Below are 23405 nucleotides of genomic sequence, written 5' to 3' on the forward strand. Positions count from 1 at the left end.
GACTCCCTACCCAATTTACTTAAAGCTGCCAGAAATCTTTTGATGCCCTGTTCTCTCTGCAGCAAGGTATTTGCAATTGTCTTTGTTTCCTTATATTGAAGAGTAGAGGAATATTTGGTAAGCCAGTTATGTTGCAGCAGACTAGAAGGCAACTTGTATTCCTCCACAGCAGAATTCTGTACTTCAGTGTATGATTTAAATGGCTGATTATTTTTTCTGTCCAAAAAAGTGGAGAAACCAGAAGCTCTGTAATAAAGGAAGATTCTGAATGCCCTGTTCTGTCCTTGACTGGAAACTTTAGCTTTGTACAAAGCATATTTTACATTAGTAGTGTACACATTAAGAAACTATCTCCAATGATGTATTTGAAATTTTAATTTTTTAAAATATTCCTTAATAACTAGACCACATCTCTTCCACCCTTCTCACTTGCCCCTCCATCCCATTTCCATGTATTTGTGAAAAACAAAACATAACAAATAGAGAAAAACACATTTATAAAACAGCTTGTGATGGTTCCTATGTTAGGAGTTTGCTAGAACTTCAGATGTTCTTGCACAACCCTTGTTTGATGCGGCAATTCAAAGGCCTCATTTGTGCTAGTAACGTTGCATGGACCATTCCAGGCCAGAGCTTGAATAAACTGTCAGATATCAAACATCCTTGTCAGTAGACCATTGCAACAGTCTCTGGCAAGATCTTGACGCACGCCGTTTAGTGCTCTACTAAAACATTTTCAGGCATAGCTTGGGAGTTAATGACTTTTCCCAATTAGTTCTTTAGATGTGACCATGCTATTTTGGAGGCCACAGGAGACCAGATGTGGACTAGCTGGCTATATAGGTAATGGAACCACACTGGCACTGTTAAATTTGCTAATACTGGTGAAGCGCTCCCTCTCTTTTGAGGATCAATATGGGTGAAATTATCTACATTTACCAGTTCCAATGAAGAAGTGTATAGAGTTTCCTTTGGACTGTAAATATATGTGAAAAACTTCATGCTAATTAAATGATACGAGGTAGTTGATAGAGATTTTTGTGATCAGTTACTGTATGACATGAATAAATTGTCAAAATAGAAACATGGAGGCCTATTACTGTCCTGTTGTAATACTCTGATATTTGGAGAACTGCGAGTTGGTTGCGCTGTTATGTACAGGCTTTTTTTCTTTTTTCTGATTCCTGGTGCTGAATCAGACCCCCACTGAACATACAGACAGTATTTTATGTTATTGTAATTGTGCTATGAGGGAGGAAAAAGACTCCTTGAAATAGTCTGGTCATTGTCCTGGAGGTGTAGGTTATCTTGAAGTATAGTTCTGCCACCCTGTGGCTACTGAAGGTCATTCTTAGAAGGTGTGTGTTTGCTGAAACCACACCCAAGCATTTTTGACACTTACAACCCTAGAAACCAACTATTGCTGTGTTCAATAAAAGTACCTTGCTGGTTGTGACAGTTATAAATCCAAGGCTTATCCGAGTGAGGCCCTGATGAAGGTGACAGCATTTCAGAGTACACCTCACTCTTGAGTGTCCATTTCAGTATTGGTTTCTAAACTTAGCAGGAGAGGGAATTATGATCTCTCTAGTTAAATTTCTGTTGCTGTCCGCTATAAAACATTTTGACCTCATTTAGGGAAGCCTTCCACATTTTGCAAACGTATCCAATTTCCCAGAAGAAAAATGCTTAAGTTTAAATAACGTGGGCTTTTTATTGTGGTTTGGTTTATTTATTTATGTATTTATTTTTTTTTTAAATCTGATGAAAATCCAAATGAAAGTTCAATTGCAAACTACTTAAGTCACCCTGTCTTTTCTTTTCTTTAGCTCTACAGGAAAAATCTTGAAAGCAAACTTTGACAAAATAACTGAAGAGTTAGTATGGGTCCCTGCAAGGCAGCAACAAGGCTACGAGTGGGGCTGCACGTGCACAGGAAGAGCGGTCCCCGCCAAGTTAGGTTCATGCCAGCAGTAGTATAACTTAAAACTAAAATGCCGTAGAGCTTTCACCATATCCCCTTACGATGACTATGGACTCAGTGTATGGTTTAGATACTTGACTTTGAGAGTGCTTTGCATATTTGTTGCCCAAGTTTCAGAAAGATGAGAAAATGAGTTGTAATATTGTTCTCCCAACCATTCCCTAACAGTGACACATGGGTCAGGTGTAAGGAATGGCCACCTTCTTTTGCCAGGTGGCAAAAGAATTATAGCTTTAAAAGATAGCAACACTGAGTGGCTCTGGAAAGCGAAGCTTATAGTACATAATGGTATGTTATTGTAGTTGTCAAAAACTGATCTTTTTTTAAAATGAAAAATGTTAAATAGTATCAAATGTGTTCTTGAAAGTCATCAGACTCCAAATGAGTGGTTTCCAGAACAGAAGACTTTTTGCTTTCGTGGTTAGTATGCTACTGCGTTGAGTTACATAACTGCATATGGCTTTATCGGTAGAATGCAACCACCTCTTGCTCAAGTGGTATTGTAGGTAAAATAGGTCTTAATTTACACAGATAACCATAAACATGGCATTTTTTTTTGTCTGAATGCCTTTTCAGAAAAAAATATTCTAACTACTGATATATTCAGATACAGAGAAGATAGTAAAGCCATAAAGAAGTGATTCTGCTTGTGCATCATTGTTCTGGTTTTGTTTAGTAAGGGGGGGGCCTAAGGTGGTGGCTTCTGTAGGAAACTGCTAGAAGTTGCTCCCCTTTGTTCAGTGGACTCGGCTGGGCCTAGGGCGGACCCGCTGCTGGCCAAGGCCAAGCCAATTGGTAGCAGAATGTCCCGTGATAACGTATTTAAGAAGGGGAAAACAGGGAAAAAGAGAGAGAGAAGATGTGAAGCAGCTGAGCAGGGGCAGAGAGGGGGAGGCGCGAGCCTTGTGGGCCTTGCAGGCCTCAACCTCTGGCCTCCCGCCGGGCGGCCAACTGGGCCCAACTTGGCCCAGCCCAGCTGCAAGAAGTGGAGAGGAGATGAGAAGGGAAAAAGATGTAAAAAGGATCCTGAGAGGCCTCTGCCAGCCTGTTGTGAGGAACAGCTGCAGATGCCAAGGTCAGTGAAGAAGGAGGGGGAGGAGTAATATGGCTCCTGGCCAAGATTCCCCTGCAGCCTGTGGTGATGACCATGGTGGAGCATTTTGTCCCCTTGCAGCCCATGGAGGTCCACGGAGGGGCAGAGGTTCACCTGCAGCCCGTGGAGGACCCCACACCAGGGCAGGTGGAGGCCTGAAGGAGGCTGTGGCCTGTGGAGGGCCTGCTTGGGCAGCTGTTCTGGAGGGACTGCACCCCGTGGAAGAGATGACCCACGCCGGAGCAGTTTCACGAATGACTGTGGCCCGTGGGAGGGACCCCAGGATGGAGCAGAGGAGGAATGTGATGAGTTCTTCCCCCGAAGAAGGTGGGGGGGAGGAAGGGTAGTAGAGATAATGTTAAGCCCGGGAAGAGGGAGGGGTGCGGGGAGGTTATCTTGTTCCCTGTCTCAGTCTCCTGCTAATTTTAGAAATAAATGAATAGGTACCCATGACGGTAACTTTAAGGATTTCTCCCTGTCCTTGTCTCAAACCTTGAGCCGTTTTTTCCTTATATCATCTCCCCCTGTTCTCTCGGAGAGTGGGGGGAGTGAGAGAGAGACCGCGTAGTCTGGTCCCGATTGGGGCTGAACTACGACAATCCTTACTTCTGTGGTTTTATTTTCTATTTCTGTGGTTTAAGATCTTCATGATTTGTGAAGTCGGATGATAATTTGGTAGAGATAAACAATAAACTTCATGATTCTAATTGATTGTAGCTCATGGCTTGAATATAGCGATGACCTTTCCAGTGTACAAGAGATTAGTTGATAACTAATCAGAAGAGGGGTAAGAGTTTGATTTTTCTTATTTTGTTTTTACTTTATTATTGATTTTGCTGAATATTTTTTTGCATTGTTTTGACTTACTCCTATTTTTCCAAACAAATCCAGGTTTTCAATTTTTTACTCACTTGATATTGTAGTTTTCATTAAATCTAAGTGTGTTCAAGTTTTTTTTCAGTATCATGAATACTTTCTCTTGAAAGTCACTATACTCAGGTGCTCAATTACAAGAGAAACTTGCTGTGGAGCCGAGTTGTGGTTTCACTGACAACATTGGGGAATGGCAGAGTTTTCCTCACAGTTGTGATATTCTTGAACGTTTTTGTATGGAATGAGAAAAATCTTTCAATTCTCAAAGATCTTAATGAAAGGGGGAAAATATAGCATCTCCCAGGCATATGGGAGAAGTGTGTTAATGTGCTCAGAAGAAAAAGTTTGCAATCAAACTGGTTTTTTAGCTGTTTCCAAGTGTTTCCCTTTTGACAGATTAATTTGGCAGAGCTCTGATAAAAAAAAAAAAAACAAAAACCAAAACAAAACAACAAAGATAATGCTGTCCTTTATTTTCTGTGAAGAGGCTCTTATTCTGAGAGAAGGTGAAGTACAGCTTGGGAAGATGATTTGTTCTGACTTACTAAAACCAGAGTACTTGAAAGACAAAACCAGAAGCTCCTATGAATAAGTACCTAAACTAGGACAGAAAATTGCCACGGGTAGATCTTAACAGCCTTATTCTGCATCCGTAACAGTCTCCTTCAGGATGTGCTGTGAAATTGTTCTGGCAGGAAATAGATGTAGTATACTTCTCATAATTTCTAAATCTTACATTTTCTTTTTAAATAGAGTCTTTTAAATAAAGAGCAAATTTACACCAGGTATTTGAAGCTGTCAAAGAAAGATAACATTTCACAAGTCCAAATGTTTTATCTTCATGACATATCTAGTTGGTTCAAAATTTTACTTTTCTGCAGGAAAGAGTAATGTGATGCTTGTGATCCCTTTAGTTTGCTTTACATCTGGTGTATGTTATTATTTCTTCTAACTTAAAGTGAATAAGTGTGGTTTTCAGTGAAATTGTTTTCCAACGGTTAAAATACACATTTTGAAAAGGAGTATTGATTCACCATTTTCATGCATAACTGGAGTCAGACTTAAGAGTATAAATATAAATATAAATGAAGTACTGCCGACTGGAAAGGTACATTATCTGTACTTTTAGAAAACAAATTTAGTGAGAAGTTTTTCAAATCAACAATTTCAATGATTACTGACAAGTTAGACAACCTCTGTTTAGGAAGATAACTGAACACTACATATGTGAAATGAGATAAAAATTTTTACTTAAATCCTCAGGGTTTGGCTAGCTGGTTTGAATGAGTGTTAAAATTGCTTATTTAAAGTAGATTTCTTTATAGGCAATGTTGTTCTAGATAGTGTGGAAATAGATAAATGAATGGCTTTCCCAATTCAAAATAAAAAATTATAGGAGAAATTAGAGGGCTTCTCACACACTAGAGGAGTTTATAGGCAGAGTAATACTTAAATAATGCAGTCCCATTCTGTGAAGTTTAGTGGTAAATAGAAGATCAGCAAGCTTATTTGTGATTAACTCTGTGAAAGCTTTCTTAAATGGTACTCATGTAAAGGACTCCACAGTTCCCAAACTTTCTCACCACATCCTTTATTAGGAGATGAAGAACGTAGATCTTCCCAGAAAGGCACACCAGTATGTCTGTCACTGTGAGTGGGTCTGAAGCAGGAGGTGCTGTTGTGGCAAGTGAAGAAGTAGCTGCTTTGTTCCACTGGAAGATACCCCCAGGGGTTCTCAGTAGCCTGCTCTCCTACCTCACTCCAAATGTGGATCATCAGAAGAGAGCAGGGATGTCACATCTGGTTGCAGAGAAGATTTATGTATGATAGCTATGTGGATCATGGTGAGCTGTTTGGAAGATATTTGGCTCAAATTTTGTGTTGCAGTGGTTACGCTTTTTCCTTTAGGGAGGGAAAGGGCATGGGTTGCTGTGTAGCTTTCTGACTTGCCTTTTAAAGAAGGCTAATACTGGCCATGAGGAGCTTTTCTGTCTAGAAAAGCATCTGTCCATATCTCTCGAATATTGTATTAAGCTGAACTCTGTGAAGTGGTAGCTGCCTGTGTATCACTTTGATTTTTCTCAAATGACAATTTGTCAGTCTTGCCAAATGTCTGGAAAAGGCACAGTCTCATTTCTCTCACAGCAGCACAATGCATTACCTAGAACTGGAAGCAGCCAAGAGGGCAGCAGATGGATGGAAAGAGCAGCTCAGCCCAGGTGGCAGAGGACCTTCCTCTGTAAACTGCTAAAGCCAAGGGCCAGTGGTTAAGTAATCTCTACAGCTCCGTTGAAATTGAGTTTTCTGACTTCTAGGTAGGCAATAGACCTCTTGCTTTTCCCTAAGCCCAGACTGGGGCTCAGAGGATAGGAAAGGGGTGAGCATCTTGTGGGGAGTGGGATAGTTTAGTAACTGCTGCCTCAGACAGAATTGCCTTAGTAAAATAGAGAGAACTCATTTCTTGTCAAGCACTATTTTCTTTTTGTAAGAAGAACAACACATTTAAAATGTGATTTTCAAATCACTTAATTTCTGACTTACTAACAAAAATAACACTTATGTTCTGTAAGTGAGTTCACATTGAGGATGATTGTAACTGAGTTGTTCTTTACATGAAGCCATATGAAAATTATTGATGAAACTGACAAAATGATATTTATTTTATGGAAGCTTGAATTATGCAGAAAAGCTGCATATTTTCAGGTATTATTAATAGACTATAGTTTCCATTATGAATATATGTTTTTACTAGTTTGCAAGACAAAGCAAGCATGACTAGAGGGGGGAAAAATATTTCTTAGGCAAACTTATAAATCTGAAATACAGAGCCTGTTTATGCAGAGAATTAATTAGTTCTGTGATGATCTGACTTATGTCCTCTATAAAATTTGATATGTGAGCTGGAAAAAAAAGCTTGTTCCTTCAGAGGAAAAAATAGTGAATTTTGTGACATTTTATTATTTTCAGTGGTAAACTTAACTGAATGTGAAGTTTGGGTTGTTTTTTTTTTTTACTTCACCTCCCCCCTTAATGTCATCCATATTTTGTTGGCGTGTAGTATCATCAATACTTTTTTTCCTGCCATTAATTTCTATATAATACAAGGAAAAAACTCATTGAGTTTTTTATGAGAGAAAGTGTAACTGAAATTCTCTCAATGCCTTAGATGCATTCTGTGCAAACCTTGAATGTGGTATTGGTTCTTCACGATTAAACTAACTAAAATGAACGAGAGTTTTCTGAAAAAGGACACGTACATTCTGCCAGTAGATACTTTTTGGAAACAAACCATTTTGTCTAGTGTTTGCAAAACAATATTGTAATTAAAAAATAAAGGGAAGAAATACTGCTTGCTTAAATACTGTTTTTTAACAATCTTTGAACAAATAATTCTACATTGCCGATTTTTATTAGAGTGGAAGCATAGCCTGACATTATGTGATGGATGCAGCAGAGCGGCACACTGCTCCAAGATCTTCTGAGAATGAAAACCACCCTACTTTTTACTCTGCTGCATTGTAAGACTAAGACAAAAAAAAACGTATAGAGACTCTGACATTTTGTAAGGCTGCCAGAACAAACGCTGTCTTGTATTAGTTGGACGTAATCATTTACGTGGACAGTATGATTTTCTTACATTGCTTGTCTTTGAAATCCCTAGATATACTGTGTTTTCATGGAAAACTACTAGTCTCCTCCCATTCCTCAGCAAATTATTGTTATAGTCTTTCAGTACTGAGTCATTACTAAGTTTTTTTTTTATTTGCAAATTTTTAATTTTTGTGCTTTTCTAGGTTATCAACAAACTAATGAAACAATAAGAAAATAAAAGTTAGTTGTAAAATACGGTAGGATGAGAGGTTAGTGATCTTCATCATAAACTTTATAAGAAATGAATGTCTTAAAGAGATAATATGCAAAATAAAAATGCTTTATGCCAAACTTAGCGTGTCTCTCAATCCTTAAATCTAGTGAATGGTTTCTGTTTGCCCTATATTTTTCCTGTTAATCTCCAGCATAATAGACTATTTCAGTAGAACAGAAGGATTTAGGTGGAATTAAAGTTTTCCATTTAAACCAAAAGTCTTATCTTTAAATTTATAAACTAATCTTTTAAACCGATTTAATTATTAAAGTAGTTAAATAGAAAGACAATAGTATGTCTTAAGCATTCTAATGCAAAGACTTTCCTTAAGTACCAATGACAGTTAGCTGGATCCATCTTCTTCATGTAAACTATATAAAAGATATAAAAGTTCTTGGTACAAAGAATTTTGTAACTGTCGGGGCACAGCACATCCATGCAACATGTGAAAGTACCTCTTTTTATTCTCTTAAAAAAAAAAAAATTAAATTTCCAGTTATTACAAATTTTGAGCTGCGTTAAGTAATTCTGTATTGTTGAAACAGCAGTGCAGTAGTGATTAAATGATTTACACACTGTTATAGTATTTTGTATATATGATGTAGATATAAAAAGTGACGCATGCTACGCTGGCACTTGGGAAGAGAAAGGATGTATGGCAAAATTTAGGGTTTTTCTGGGCAAAACATTGAACTCTGTATTGGACTGTCCGGATGTTCTTTGAAGCATATGCCTTATGTTATTTTAGAAAGAACACTTTTCCCTCCAGATCTTGGCCCTTCTGTTTGCTTTCACTGCTATTTGTTGGGGTGTGGGTGTTTTTTTTTTTTGGTTTTTTTTTTGGTTTTTTTTTTTTTTGTTTTTTTTTTTTTTTGTAGGCTAAAGAGTTTGGACCTCTTGAAAAGGTCAGAGAAAGCTTTAATTTCTTCCCTACCGGTCTCTAGCTGGTGTAGGATTTCCTACCTGCAGCTGGCAATATCAGAACTGTTGGACATATCTTGACTTAAAAAATTGGAACATTGGAGAAGGCAGGGAAGAAAGTTTTCTACTCACGTTTATAAAAATGTCAATTGAACTCTACTATTTTAAGATGAGTTTATCATCACAAAAATACTGATTTCTGCAGTGCTGTGATAAGTAGGAATTAGGTTAGGCTGCTGAAATTCTGGGTGATTGAATTCAGAAGCTTAACAGTTTATTGAGCTATATTTCTGGTAGTGCTGACTCTGGATCATGAGAGGGACAGAAATAAAATCCTTAGTAGCCTGTGTGCACTCCAGGGCCCAGTTAGACCCATGTTTTGAGGTGCCTCTGGATCTGATTGTAGAGTGGCAGGAAAATAAGTCCAACAACATGGAAGAAACAAGATGATGTATGCTAGAGATCATTTGCAAACCTTGATGAAAGCCCCTTTGAAAATGCCATCAAGCTGTCTGAAGGCATCTGAGAGTTTTTCTTCTATTCTGTAATTTGTTCCTAGGAGAAGAATGGCTTTTTTATATTCATTCTTAGGGAAGTGTTAAGTTCTGATCCCCTGAGATTGAAAAAAGTAACTTTGTTCAGATGTGACATCAAGGTGGATTGCTTTAGACTTGGACAATGGCTAGAAAACCAATAAGCTATGTTCTTTATTCTTATGCAAGTGTTTTGTATAAATATATTTTTAATATATATTATATATTTTATATGCTACCTATCCCATTTCATCAGAATGTCTGATAAGTATATCTGCATAGGCTTGATTATTGTAAAAGTTCTCATTTATTTTAGCTGAATGCTCAGGCACCTCCTTAAGGTAATATTCCTATTTTCTAGTAATAATATATTCATTTATGATATAAGGAATTCTGCATATCTGAGGTGAGTTGCTTCTGGCTACTCTATCTCCAAACAGCAGAGTTCAAACCTTTGATTTGGCTGTCCATATTCACAACTGTGGTAGAGTAAGGAATTTTTACTCTAGCATTCTTTGTGCCAGTATGGGTAATGTTAATGTTTATATGGATATTGTAGTGGTGTAGTAGTTACAGGTACTATTTCTGTATTAACAGTTCTGGTGTAGGACTTAGGCTATTTAAGGATCTAGTTAAAACTTTTCTGTTTACCAGTCAAGTTAACTGTTGAGTCTCTCCTTTTGATACTGATGAATACAAAGTTTGAACTTAAAAGCCTAATCCAATCAATTAAATGTTGCATAGGTCACACATGGGTATCTACAGTAGAATCATAGAATAGTTAGGGTTGGAAGGGACCTTCAAAGGTCATCTAGTCCAACCCCCCTGCAAGGACAGGGACATCTCCAGCCACATCAGATTGCTCACAGCCCTGTCCAACCTAGCCTTGAATGTTTCCAGGGGCAGGGCATCTACCACCTCTCTGGGCAACCTGCTCTAGTGTTCCACCACCTTCAGTGTAAACTCCTCCCTCCCCCCCCCCCCCCCCCAATATCTAATCTGAATCTACCACTTCTATCTTAAAACTATTACCTCGCGTCCTATCACAACAGGCCCTGCTGAAGAGTTTCTCCTCGTCTTTCCTGTAGGCCCCCTTGAGGTACTGGAAGGCTGCTATAAGGTCTCCCCGGAGCCTTCTCCTTTCCAGGCTGAACAGCCCCAACTCTCTCAGCCTGTCCTCATAGGAGAGGTGCTCCAGCCCTCTGATCATCTTTGTGGCCCTCCTCTGGATCCTCTCCAATTGGTCCAAGTCCTTCTTACGTTGGAAGCTCCAGAGCTGGAAACAGTACTCCAGATGGGGTCTCACAAGAGCAGAATAGAGGGGCAGAATCACCTCCCTGGACCTGATGACCATGCTTTTCCTGATGGAGCTGAGGATGCGGTTGGCTTTCTGGGCTGCAAGCGTGCATTGCCTGCTCATGTTGAATGTTCTTCATATGAAGCAATTCTACTAACCTTCATTGTAATGTACCTGTTCAAAATGTTGGACTGTCTGTAGCTCTTTAGTTGACTGGTTATGTCTTTTCGCAATGGAAGAATTAAAGAAAGTTGCTTTTGAATTACATGTCATGAAAGTATTGATCTTTTAAGGCTGAGGCTGTGTATGCTTTGAATTTTAATGTTCCTCTCCTTTCTCTCTTTCTAGCTACAATGCATGCTGCTTTCTCTACCAGACTATAAGCTTTGATATTCAGAAGAGCAAAACTGAAAGATGCCATCTGAGAGGTGCCTGAGGTATAGTACTTGGTAGCGTGTATGAAGTCATTCACGTTTAGCATGATATTTACCAAAGCACCAGTCAACGGATAGTAGAAAAGTGAAATTAATATTTTTTTTCATTAGTAACTTGTATTATTTGATACATATGCATGTTATAATCTGCAAAATATTGCTTTCTTGTTGATGCTTATCTCTAGTAAAGAGAAGCATGCCCGGAATTGATTTGAAACACAAAATCCCTTCAATATGATATCTTGTTTATACCTTTGTCTATGCTTTGAATTTTTGATTGTGAAAGCAACTGGCATTTTACATTCATGCATTTGAATTGGTAGCTGGTCATCATTTTTGATGTGTGTAGTGTTCCACTATTCAGGATATCTGTTACTCTAACAGTTCTTTGAAATGGCTTCAAAGCATTTTCTCCAAAGTCATCTTCCTGCCTTCCAGAGTTTTCCATTCTGTCTCTTTCTCTCTCTGTCATGTATGTGTACGTTCCAGTCTTGCCTTTCTCATTTGTTTGTATTGCCCATTTTTTCATCAGAGAATTTGATACTTATAATTTAATTAGTTTCTGTGAGCACTTTCAGGCAGAACACTCATCAGAATTTATTAATCTTGTTGCTTTTGTGCAGTAACTTGCAGTTGTCTGATACGCTGGTAGTTGTTCTGTTTTACAGAGTAGTTAACACTCATTAACTGATCTGAGAGCTCAGAAGATCTACCTGATATTACTGGGGCATCATATTCCAGTTCTGTTCCCCTTTCCCTACCATGCTTCTGCAGCAGAAGAGAATCCAAAATTCCTTGCATTTTATAGCTGTCGAGTGTATTAACTGACAATATCACTACAAAATGTCTATGTTATGTTTAATGAATTGGTACTTTTTCATTCACACAAATTGCCTTGCATGTCTATACATTTTCATATGTTGTTAACACAAGGGTTACAAGCAATTGATTTAACAACCCAGCCCTCCCCACCCAAAAACCCAGTGTTCTTCCAGCTTCTTAAGGGGCAAATCAGAGTGAGCAAACTGTGTCCTCCAGTTCTCCAGGAATCAGTAACAAACCTGGTGGTTAACCTTTGATTTCAGATTCTTTATTGCTGTTGATGAAGGCTGGAGAAAAAATTCAATTTTATTAGTTGTTTGTTTTGGTTTTGTTTTTTTTTTAATACAGCAAGTTGAACTTGTAGCATTGTCTCCTGAAAATAATACATCTTTGTTTGATTTAGTCACTTGGCTGTAGACATTACAGAAGGGAAATAACTGTTAGAAATAACTGCCTAGTATTTTAATAATTTACACTTCTTTATAATTGTCACTTAGAATATTAGTGAGGTTCCGCAAACAGAACAGCTGAAGGAAAAAGAGTCGTTTGAATGAAATATTTTGAAATCTATGTAGGGTTTGTCCGTGTGGGAAATATAAACTATTGGAGAGGAGGTGAAATTTAGATACAGATTATTCCTGTGTAACTCCTGCTTTGGCCATCCTTCTTGTAGAAGTAGTGTCTTAGCTCTTGTCTTTTTAAGAGATGGGGTTACATTAGAGCAAACGGTCTGCAAGGCAGATCTGCATTAGTTTACAGATGCCCAAGGTGCAGGAGTGGGATATACAGTACAGAGAGTGTGTGTTGATGGGAAAGGAGAATATAGCAGCCACACAGCTGCTGCATAGCATGTGTACAGAGTGAATTACATGATTGTAGTGGAAAAACAATAGCTTATTTACCCCTTAATAAAAAAAAAAATATTTATACCTTCACTTTGATTTACTCAGGAATGATGCTCTGTAGACTCGCCTTCTATGAAGACCTAGATTCTTGGGCAATATAAAGTGGTATAGTCTCATAGATTTCAAATAAACTGTTGTTTTGTGCCGAGAGGATTTCCAGATTTGTTTGATTTGTTTCTCTTTGCATCAACGGTTGCATTGTCTCTTCCTTCTGCTGTAGAAAAGGAAGTTGCGATCAGACAATCTTAGACTGAATGGTGTGGAAGTCTTGTATTCGTACAAGGAGATGTTCGGAGGTGGTGGAAGGCCTCAGCGTTTTTAAAAACAAGCAAACATCCCTCCTGCCCCAATACAAAACAAACAAAATGGCACAATATTTCAAAAATGTGAATGATCGGAAATGACCTGAAAGCATTCAGTAATGCAGTATCAGACTTAAACAGACCACCTGACACCATGAGTCTTCATTCTTTTTAGTAGAACTAGTTACATACATACATATGTACATACATGCCCCTTTCCACTAATGCGTCGGTTTGAGCCACTTAAAGTTTTCTGTCACTCAATTGACCTAGGCCCTTTATTCTTCTCGCTTAATTCTAAAATGATTTTGAATTAATCCTATGAGTCGAGGTGATTTCTAGTGCAGCAAATTAAAATCAGACCAGTTGAGGTTTTTAAATTCAAGTGTATAATCAAATCTTATAATACTTAGTTATACTGAGCTTTTCTTGTGATGTATATACTGTATAAAGATTTTTGTCTAGAAGAGTTCTTGCCTTTTTTTTTTTCTTTCCAAGAATTATCAATCTTGTCTTAGAAAAAGGTCTATATTTCTGACAGCATCTGCTTGCTTCCTACATTTTTTTTTTTTTTTTTTTTTTTTTTTAACAAAATCTTTCCCCTTTCAGCGTTCAGGAAATGCTGACAGGTCAGAGGCTTTGTCAGTCCAGCTCCCATAACAATGCTGTCCTGGCAGCCCTGAACCAACAAAGAAGCGATGGCATACTTTGCGATATCACCCTTATTGCTGAAGAGCAGAAATTCCACGCACATAAAGCCGTCCTGGCAGCCTGCAGTGACTACTTCCGAGTAAGTCCAAAGATATCCTTTTTTCTTACAGTGAGATGAAAAACTACTCTGGGGAGGGGGAAAGAGACGGTTATTGATATTGTACTGAACGACCTTTAAATTAGAGATTGTAGATAACCCAGGATTATTGCACAGTCGGTAGAGTTCGCCACCTTAAATATCCACATATATGTTACAGGAAAGAAATGTTGAGAACATAATTAAGTTGTTTTCATTATTTAAGATTAGTGTTTCCCACCCTCAATAGAGACAGGCAGGACACATCTTTCTATGAATCTTATGCCCCAGTAAATCAGGAAGTGGAAGTGGTTTGTTGGGTTTTTTTAGGTTTTTTTTTTTTTTTTTTCTTTTTTTTTTTTTTTTTGTAGAACCAAGACATTGGAGACAGTTGTGATTAGAGCATGGGAGGATATGGGAAGGGAATTAAAATATTAATAAATGCAATTTAAATCAGCTTGAGAGTAGATTTTTGTAGGAATGTAAATAGTTACTCTCAAAGAGGAGGCTATAGTAATTTTTTAAGCATAATAGAACTTATTTTCTGAAACAAGTGTTTCTGAAATGTAAAGATTAAAATGTTCCCTGGGCAATCTAAATCACATAATCAGTGTGGAAAATTGAACTCAGGTGCTAAACTTCAGGTAAGTGGAAAACTGAGTTTTCTAATAGAACATTCTTCATATGAAGCAGTTCTACTAACCTTCATTATAATGTACCTGTTCAAAATGTTGGACTGTCTGTAGCTCTTCAGTTGACTGGTGTTTTTAAGTGTGACTCATCCTGTTTTTATTCAGAGACTAAATCTGAAATTAATTTAAAGGTCTGTTTTCTCTAACAAGGTACATTTATTTAATATTTTGCCTACACTGTAATTATAGTGTTACGAACTTCTTTATGGTGACCTTTTTGTTTTGTTACAATAGTAATACAGTGGATGACAACTATTCTTTATTCTTAATTACCTGAGCAGAATTTTTATCCTCCTGTCAACTCTCTCTCTCTCTTTTGGGTTAGAATTGAGACTTAATTTATTCTGTGTATTTAAGAAATGCTTTTAACCTTGATGTTACTCTCACTGTTGAGATGAGCCAATTGATTGCTCATTTTTTTTTTGAGATTGTCTACATGCTTATGTGTTCTGCTTCTGCAGACTTTGTACTACCATAGCTGCTAATGTTGCTTTGTCATGGTGTCCTGGCCTGCTGTAACACAGATTGCTTACCACTTTTTTCCTTTACACTCTCCCTTTACCCCAGTGCACAGGGAGATGGCGATTTTGGAGCTCTCTAGCTCCAGCAAGTGTTATATATACTTGTTGATGATGGGTATAGTATAGGGCTCCTGTTCTGCTTTGATTTTAATATTTGAATAAAGGTGCCATATCATTCCTCTGCACCTGTTACATACATTCCTTTCGGAGTTCATTGTACCCTGTGCATAGAAACATCACAGAGTGGGCAGCTGTACCCAGTGTTCAAGCAGTGTGGTAGGAACAGCTTCTACCTTGGTCACTTATTGATTGACCTTGAGATATGGGGCACTGTGACTCACCTTATTATTTCCAATTGAGTTACTTAGTATTTGCTGGACAGTTATTGCAAATTAAAATCTGAATGCACTATGGAAAAGGGGAAAAAAAAACAGTTTTACAATAATCAAATTGCTAATTGCTATGTGAATCTTTTCATTCAAAAAAATACTGAATGATCTATGCAGCATTTAGTAATTTGATCTGCCTAAAAATTGTTATAAAATGGTAGGACATATTCTTCTGACTGTAGGTATCAGCTATAAATATGGAACTTCTGCTTTCCGAAATCAGCCAAACAATTTCTATTATGAATGGACAAAAAGCTTTATTAGAAAATTGTGAAATGAGATTTATGTTCTGTAGGAAGATGGCAAAAAAAGTTACTATATACTAAGTTCCTGGGTCTAATAATTTAGAAAAAGCAAGAGTAGATTGAAAAGTAATCATGTTTTGTATTTAAACTGAGATTATTAATGTTTTTATATCTAGGGGGATTTTGCCTAATTTGAGCTACTCAAGTATTCATTTTCTAAGGTTTAGGAGAATGATGCCAAGGTTCATTCAGAGTCAGTGAAGAGAAACGGGTATTTCCAGAGGATGATAAAGGAGCATGGAAGATTTATTTAGAATGAAATGAATCACCATCTGGAAGTGTCAGATCTCTCTCCACTGGTCATAAAGATTAGACTCACATGCTTCAAACTTAGCTGTTAGTATTACATAAGATGATTTCTACCTTTAGTTTTTCCTAGATTTTCTTGGAGGAATTCTTGGAAGAACCTTGCAAATTTTCTAAGCCTGAAGAAGTCATTGCCATGGGAAACTTACCTTTCACTAATTTTTGTGATTATTATTATTTTTTTTTTCCTGTATAAGCATAGGACTGCAGTGGATGGGATTCTGGGAATATCAGATGTTGGAGTTGCCTTGAATAAAACTGAGATGACAACACTGTACATCAGAGTGACACAAAGAACTTTCCTACCACAGCTTCTGGTTTCTGTGGCTCATAGATTTGATTAACATACCAGCCTACCTTCAGCGCTATCTAGAGAGGCTGTCGTCCAGTTCTTATGATATCTCAGATTACTCAAGAAATATGTTCAGTTCTACGCAGGGCTCTATCTGAATGAATCAGCATGACTTCGCTTGTTTGTTTTCTCTTTTTTTTGCCACTCTTGTAAAACAGTTTGTACAAAAGACTGGATGTTTGCTTTCTACAGAGCCCTTTTACGGTTTTCTACATGTTCTGTGTGTACTTTGATTTAGATGGAGCTACTTCTGCAGTTGTCGTGCTTTCTTGATAAGAATAACAAGTCACCTGAGCAGCGTTGGTTTGTTTTTTGTTTTTTTTTTTTTGTTTTTTTTTTTTTTCAAATTGCCACTTATTTCTTTTTTTTCACTGTGAATAAAAGTTTGTTAACACTTAAGAAGGATAACTAAATGTGTGTCATGTTACAGGAGGATCAGGAAGAGCAGAGAAAGTCAAACAGATGTTGCCTTATTCTTTTTTTTTTTTTTTTTTTTGAGGTTGTAGTCTGGGTACAATCTTCGTTTGCTTTCCTAAGACAAGCCAGTGACCTGACCTTCAGCAAAATGCTAAGGGGCGGCCTTCTAGGCTAACAGCCTGCCATGCCTTCCTCCAGTTGGTATAGCTAGTGGAATTTAAATCCTGACCATAGTACCTAATTTGGGAGTTGGTTACATTTGTACACCAAAATGTTGTGTTTTTTTCTTTAAGAAAAAATCCCTTAGGAAAGTGCATAGAAAGGCTCCATTAAAAATACAGAGTTAAATTGCGAGATTAGACACTTGAAAATTAGGGTTTTCAATTTGTTTTCTGTTTGGTGTCTCCTGAAGGACCTCTGCTTTCAAAATGAGATAAGGAATACAGTGGTCAGCTCTATACTATAAAAGACTCATATAAAGAATAGTAAACATGTATTTTTATGAATTCTTTATAGAGCAATAAACAGCATTTTAGGCAAACTTTTCCATATTCCATGCTGTAATTTGTCATTTGTCTCAGTCTATTGCAGTGAGACAAGGCGGCTGAGTTAGTGAGCATGTGTGCATTGTGATAGCTCTAGCAAGTGAAGTGATTGCCAATTAAAAGATTCTTTTTCTTCTTTCCCCTCTGGGAGCAAAATGAAATGTTACTGCATGACTTCATTAGTAGGCATTTACAGTGTTGGCAGGTGATTATATAACCTCAAGATTTTCTTGTACAAAATGCATTGGTTCTCCAGTCAGAACAACTCCTTTCTTCTTCCTTTATTTTTCATTTAAGTGAGTTCATAGTCACGGGACTTTGATCTTTCTCAAAAAGATGCAGATTTTCCATGTAATCTGGATGAACAAAATTATATCAGTTAACTAGAATAGATTTTAAAATGTCAATAATATTCTATTTTTTTTCTACAATGAGCATGTTTAATTCTTAGAAGAATCTTCTCTAAAGTGCACTAGTAGATACTCATTTTGCGTACAGACTTTGTACTTAAAACTGTCAGAGTTAATATAAATAAACTTAAGTAGTTTATTTTCAGAGTTTTTCTGTCCCATCTTTCCTCCAACAAGTATTTTCTTCATGCTTACACAACATTGCTGATTCTTCATATTTTGCAATATATTGCATTGTTTCTTAATAAGATTAGAGAATTAATTTTTAAAAACAAATCCCTGAGGTATGAAACACTGTATGATGAAAATAGCTTTTGAGGTCTTGTTACATGAATCATAAAGAGGAAAAGGCTCTCTCTAACACATCTTAGGGATGAATCTAAGGGCCTAATTTTGAGAAATCAGAATTATCTGGTGCTTTCGTAGTATAATGTGATTTTCTTTTTCAGTATTTTACAGCTGATGTGCATGTACCAAACAAATGGAATTTTCTGTGCTGTTGTACCTTGGAAGTGATGTTACTTAGTTGTCTTTCCAGATAATATTTTAAAATGCTAGCTCTTTCTATTGGACCAAATCAACTCTATTGTTCTAGTAACATCTAGTCATTACTGAGATTTGTGTGCCAAAAGAGGCTCTTACCCTCACTGTTAGCTTCCTGTTAAATTGAGAAGTACTTCCTCCTCGTACATGTTTAAAATTTTTCTAAGATCATTTTAATTTCATTTTATCAGTTGGAAAGTATGGTGTATTTGAGAAACTGAACTCTTTCGTCTGTATTAATTGCCTAACACAGCTTTGGTAGATGTTGGTCATACAGATGGACTGTATAATCTAACATTGTTTCTAAAGTTTTGCTTCTTTTATTTTTCCCAAGTGTACAGAATCATTGCTTTTGTTAATATTGTATATACATTTGGGTTTTTTTAAATATAATTTCTGCAGGTTCTTTAACTGAAATAATTAAAAGTGTACCCTTCATGAGGGTATTACTTGCTTGTAATAATTACCTAACAGATAACTTGAAGTAAGTTGCCATATGCCTGTTGCCTGCAACTGGCACCCAAAAGCAGTGTTTTCATGAATATGAAACATAAAGTTCCCAGTTAGACTAGTCTTTGTGAACAAAATAACAAAAAAAGGAAATGCAACTGAACAGTAGATTCTGCTTCAATTGATGGAACTGGGTGACTTTGTTCAATTGCATCTTTCCTGTATAAAAGTTATTGTAAGTAGCACTCACAAATGGAGATCAGTGTTTGGAATGAATTTGGTTTTGTTGAGTTCTCAGCAACTCAGACAAATAAGGCAGTGCCAAATGCACTCTTAAACAGTTTGTAAATATAAAGGCAACAGAAATGTACTGTGGAGAAGCAGCCTTCAAATGAAAATAATTATTGTAAATCAAACAATGTTATCCTAATTAATACTACCGAAACATTTGTTAATATTTTTTCATTATGTAGTACATGTAGTTAATCACCACTAGAATATGTTGATAACCCACAGTTGTGCTTTATTGGACATCTCAGTACAAGAAAGACATGAACGTAGTAGAGAGAGTCCAGTGAAGGGCCATGAAGATGATTGTCGTAGGTCAGCTCCAACTGGGACCAGACTACGCAGTTTCTCACTCCGCTTGCCCTCCGAGAGAATAGGGGGAGATGATATAAGAAAAAACGTCTTGAGGTTTTGAGATAAGGACAGGGAGAAAATCCTTAAAGTTATCGTTATGGGCAAAACAGACTCGACTTGGGGAAAACTATTCATTTATTACTAAAACTAGCAGGATAATGAGACGGAGAATGAGAGAACCTCTTCCCAGGCTTAACATTATCTCTACTACCTTCCCCCCGCCCCGAGCGGCACAGGGGGGAAGAGGGAATGGGGGTTGTGGTCAGTTCATCACATGTTGTTTTACGCTGCTGCTTCATGGTTGGGGGAAGAATTCCTCACATTCCTCCCCTGCTCTATTGTGGGGTCCCACCCATACGCCACAGTCCTTTGTGAAACTGCTCTGGCATGGGTCATCTCTTCCACGGGGTGCAGTCTCTCCAGAACAGCTGCCCCAGCGGGCCCTCCATGGGCCACAGCCTCCTTCAGGCCTCCAACCTGCCCTGATGTGGGGCCCTTCATGGGCTGCAGGTGAATCTCTGCCCCTTCGTGGACCTCCATGGGCTGCAGGGGGACAACCTGCTCCACCATGGTCGTCACCACAGGCTGCAGGGAAATCTTGGCCAGGAGCCGCATTACTCCTCCCCCTCCTTCTTCACTGACCTTGGCGTCTGCAGCCGTTCCTCTCACAAGAAAAGTTCTTCACAACAGGCTGGCAGAGGCCTCTCAGAATCTCTTCACATCATCCAGCTCATCTCCTCTACACCTCTTGCAGCTGGGCTCGGCCCAGTCGGCTGCCTGGCGAGAGGCCAGACGGCGAGGCCTGCAAGGCCCACGAGGCCCGTGCCTCCCTCTCTGTGCCTCTGCACCTGCTCAGCTTCTTCACATCTTCTCTTCTTTTTTTTTTTTTTTTTTCCCTCCTGTTTTCCCCTACTTAAATACATTATCGCAGAGGCATTATCATGGAACATTCTGCTACCAATTGGCTCGGCCTTGGCCAGCAGCAGGTCCGCCCTAGGCCCAGCCGAGTCCACTGAACAAAGGGGAGCGACTTCTAGCAGTTTCCTACAGAAGCTACCACCTTAGGCCCCCTCTCACTAACAAAACCACAAGAATGATTAAGGGACTGGAGCTCCTATCCTGTGAGGAAAGACTGAGAGGGCTGGGACTGTTTAGCCTGGAGCAGAGGTGGCTCAGGGGAGATCTCATCAATGTATATAAATACCTGAAGAGGGTACATAGAGAACAGAACCAGGCATTTTTCAGTGATGCTCGGAGACAGAACGAGAGGCAATGGGCACAAGTGAAAACACTAGAGATTTCCTCTGAATGTCAGGAAACACTTTTTCTTCTGCTGTGAGGGTAACTGAGCACTGGCACAAGTTTCCTGGGAAGTTGTGGAGTCTCCATTCATGGAGACATTCAGAAGCCACCTAGGCATGGTCCTGGGCAACTGGCTCTGTTTGCGCAGATGATTGAACAAGATGACCTCCAGGGGTCCCTTCCAACCTCAACTGTTCTATGATTTATAGCGGGACTAAAGTAATAAAGACAGTATTCCTAGAACGTTTTAGTTAAACTGAAGTTCTGCTTTGTTTTTTTTTTTTTTTTGCTGAGGTACTAAAAATGTAGGTTTAAATGATGTGGTATGTATATGATCTGTAGCTGAATGACCATGTCTCCCCTTCCCCTATCCATGTTCTTTTTCTGAAATCTACCCTTTTAGGACTGACCAAGGCTTTGGGAAGTGCAAAACTGTGGTAGATTCTGAGCCAGTGCTATTTTATCAACTCCTAAATGCATATCCAGTACAGACTTGTTTGGGACAGTACAGGCAGAAGTCCAACATTCTGTTAAGTGTAGTAGGATAATACTATAGGAATAGTATGTGTTGCATCCAAACTATGCAAACTATTGTAGTGGGTTTGGGAAAATCTGTTCTGCTTGTAAGGATTCAAGAGGGCCAAGAAAAGCAAGCCTATTTGTGAACCTTACTCTTAGTACAAAAATCCTTCTAGTGCTCAAGTTAGAAGGTTGGTCTGTTAGTTGTTCAGAAGCAGTCATGCCTATCCATATATGGCCTGGAGCTAGAGAAGGAGCGTAGGTGGAACTATTGTTTGTTTGGAAACCTGGCACATCCATAATATGCTAACAAATGATCAACTACAGGATGTAGATGTACAATTGTAGAGATGTCAGATGAACATCCCAGACTTGGCAAACCGTGCACCCTGTTATGATTCCTTGTATCCTTGCCTTCTTGTTTTTGTTCTTGCTGATAACTTTAGATGAAAATTGAAGCATTTTCCATGAAATACCAAGCAATCTTTCAGCTGCTATCATGATTTATACACAACTAGTAATATCACAGCTGTGTGGCATCTCTCATTTACTTATACATCCTTCCCTCTTAACATTCTTTCCCACAGTCTGAGAAGCCTCAAGACTTTTGATCAATTCATTTATTTTCTTTGCCCTACTAATTCTTATTGTCCTGTGCCGTTCTCTGTTGTCCGTGCCCTAACACAGAAGCAGTTCCCAATCACCCTACAAAACTTCTGAACAGGATATAGTATTCTCATTTAGTGTCAAACCAGTACTTTTCTAAGAATTTTGTTAAATGTCTCTACGTTAGATGTCTCTTTTAAATATGCTTAAAGTTGAGATAAAACTATTCCCCAGCCCCCCACCCTTAACCTTCTTTTTAATCTCTCTTGGGGTTTTTTTAATGCATTCTTCCTACGTAAGAATACTAACTGCCACCTTGGGAAAGAATATAGTTTTAATAGCATTTTCAGGGTTACAGTTATTGATTTGATAATGTTCACTATCATATAATGATGCTGTAAGAAATCTAAGGAATATTTCAGCGTGCTGTCTGACTGTTTAGCGCTATATTTTAATTCTTCTGCATGTGAAATCAGCCAAATGTGATGCAACACACATAGCTCTGAGTGACGCCAACAGTGCAGAGGATACTTGAAGATTCATAGTAATATTTAGCGTTGTGAACGTTTTACACATTGACTGTTGAGAAATGAGAACTCAGTGCCGCTTGCTTCTTGTTGGAAGGGGATAAAGTAGGGGAATGTATCTACATTATTTTACTTTGTTCATCCTTTTTTTTTTTTTTTTTTAATTCTGTGAGTCTATGAAGTAATTTTCTTTTACTGCAGACAGAATTCCCACAGCTCAGCAATGTGGGTGCATTCAAAAACACTTATAAGAATCTTCTCTCTTTTGAATTGTATTTTCAAATTCCCAGCAATTGTTATGTTGTCAGAATAAATATGTTTCTGTAGCAATTCTCATAGTATGTAAATGAATTAATTACAATTCTGCCACTGCTGAATGGTAGACAATATGGTGTCTTATTCTTTGAGTTATCCTCTTTATTATTTTCCTTTCTTTTTATTTTTTTGAAGTCCCTATATGGTAAGTGCATTTTAGAATCATAGAGTAGAATCATAGAATAGTTTGGGTTGGAAGGGACCTTTAAAGGTCATCTCCTTCAACCCCCCTGCAAGAAACAGGGACATCCCCAACCAGATCAGGTTGCTCAGAGCTCCGTCCAACCTGGCCTTGAATGTTTCCAGGGATGGGGCATCCACCACCTCTCTGGGCAACCTGTGCCAGCGTTCCACCACCCTCATTGTGAAGTCTGAATCTATCTCCTTCTATTTTAAAACCATTACCCCTTGTCATAGAATCATAGAATAGTTTGGGTTGGAAGGGACTTCTAAAGGTCACTTAGTCCAACCCCCCTGCAAGAAACAGGGACGTCTCCAACTTGTCCTATCATAACAGGCCCTGCTAAAGTATGGCAGAATCAACTCTGCAGTGAGACAGGCCGTAGGAGACTGTAGCTCATTGTCTCTAAATTAGTGTTATTACGTGGTGTTTGGTTACTATCCAACTAATGCATTTTCTCAGTTTAAAAGCAGGATAGAAAGGAGTTATTGCAGCCATGTTGCCAGTCATCTTTGCTGACTTCTTTGCTTGCTCCAGGCTACCTCAGTTCAATTTTACAGTGCTGCT

At 38.2% G+C, this 23405-nt stretch overlaps 1 protein-coding gene across 1 annotated transcript in view; it reads left to right on the forward strand.

The window, feature by feature from the left end:
- The window catches only part of KLHL32 (kelch like family member 32), a 129876-nt gene that overhangs the window by 19587 nt on the left and 86884 nt on the right, over positions 1–23405 (forward strand). Inside the window, exons 3-4 of the mRNA XM_086744429.1 lie at positions 10915–11003; positions 13639–13819. Coding sequence (XP_086600555.1) covers positions 10981–11003; positions 13639–13819 — 204 coding nt within the window. The 5' untranslated portion in view covers positions 10915–10980. The remainder of the gene's footprint in view (positions 1–10914; positions 11004–13638; positions 13820–23405) is intronic.

This window comes from Chlamydotis macqueenii, chromosome 3 (assembly GCF_036417535.1).
Source record: "Chlamydotis macqueenii isolate bChlMac1 chromosome 3, bChlMac1.mat, whole genome shotgun sequence".
Classification (NCBI taxonomy): domain Eukaryota; kingdom Metazoa; phylum Chordata; class Aves; order Otidiformes; family Otididae; genus Chlamydotis; species Chlamydotis macqueenii.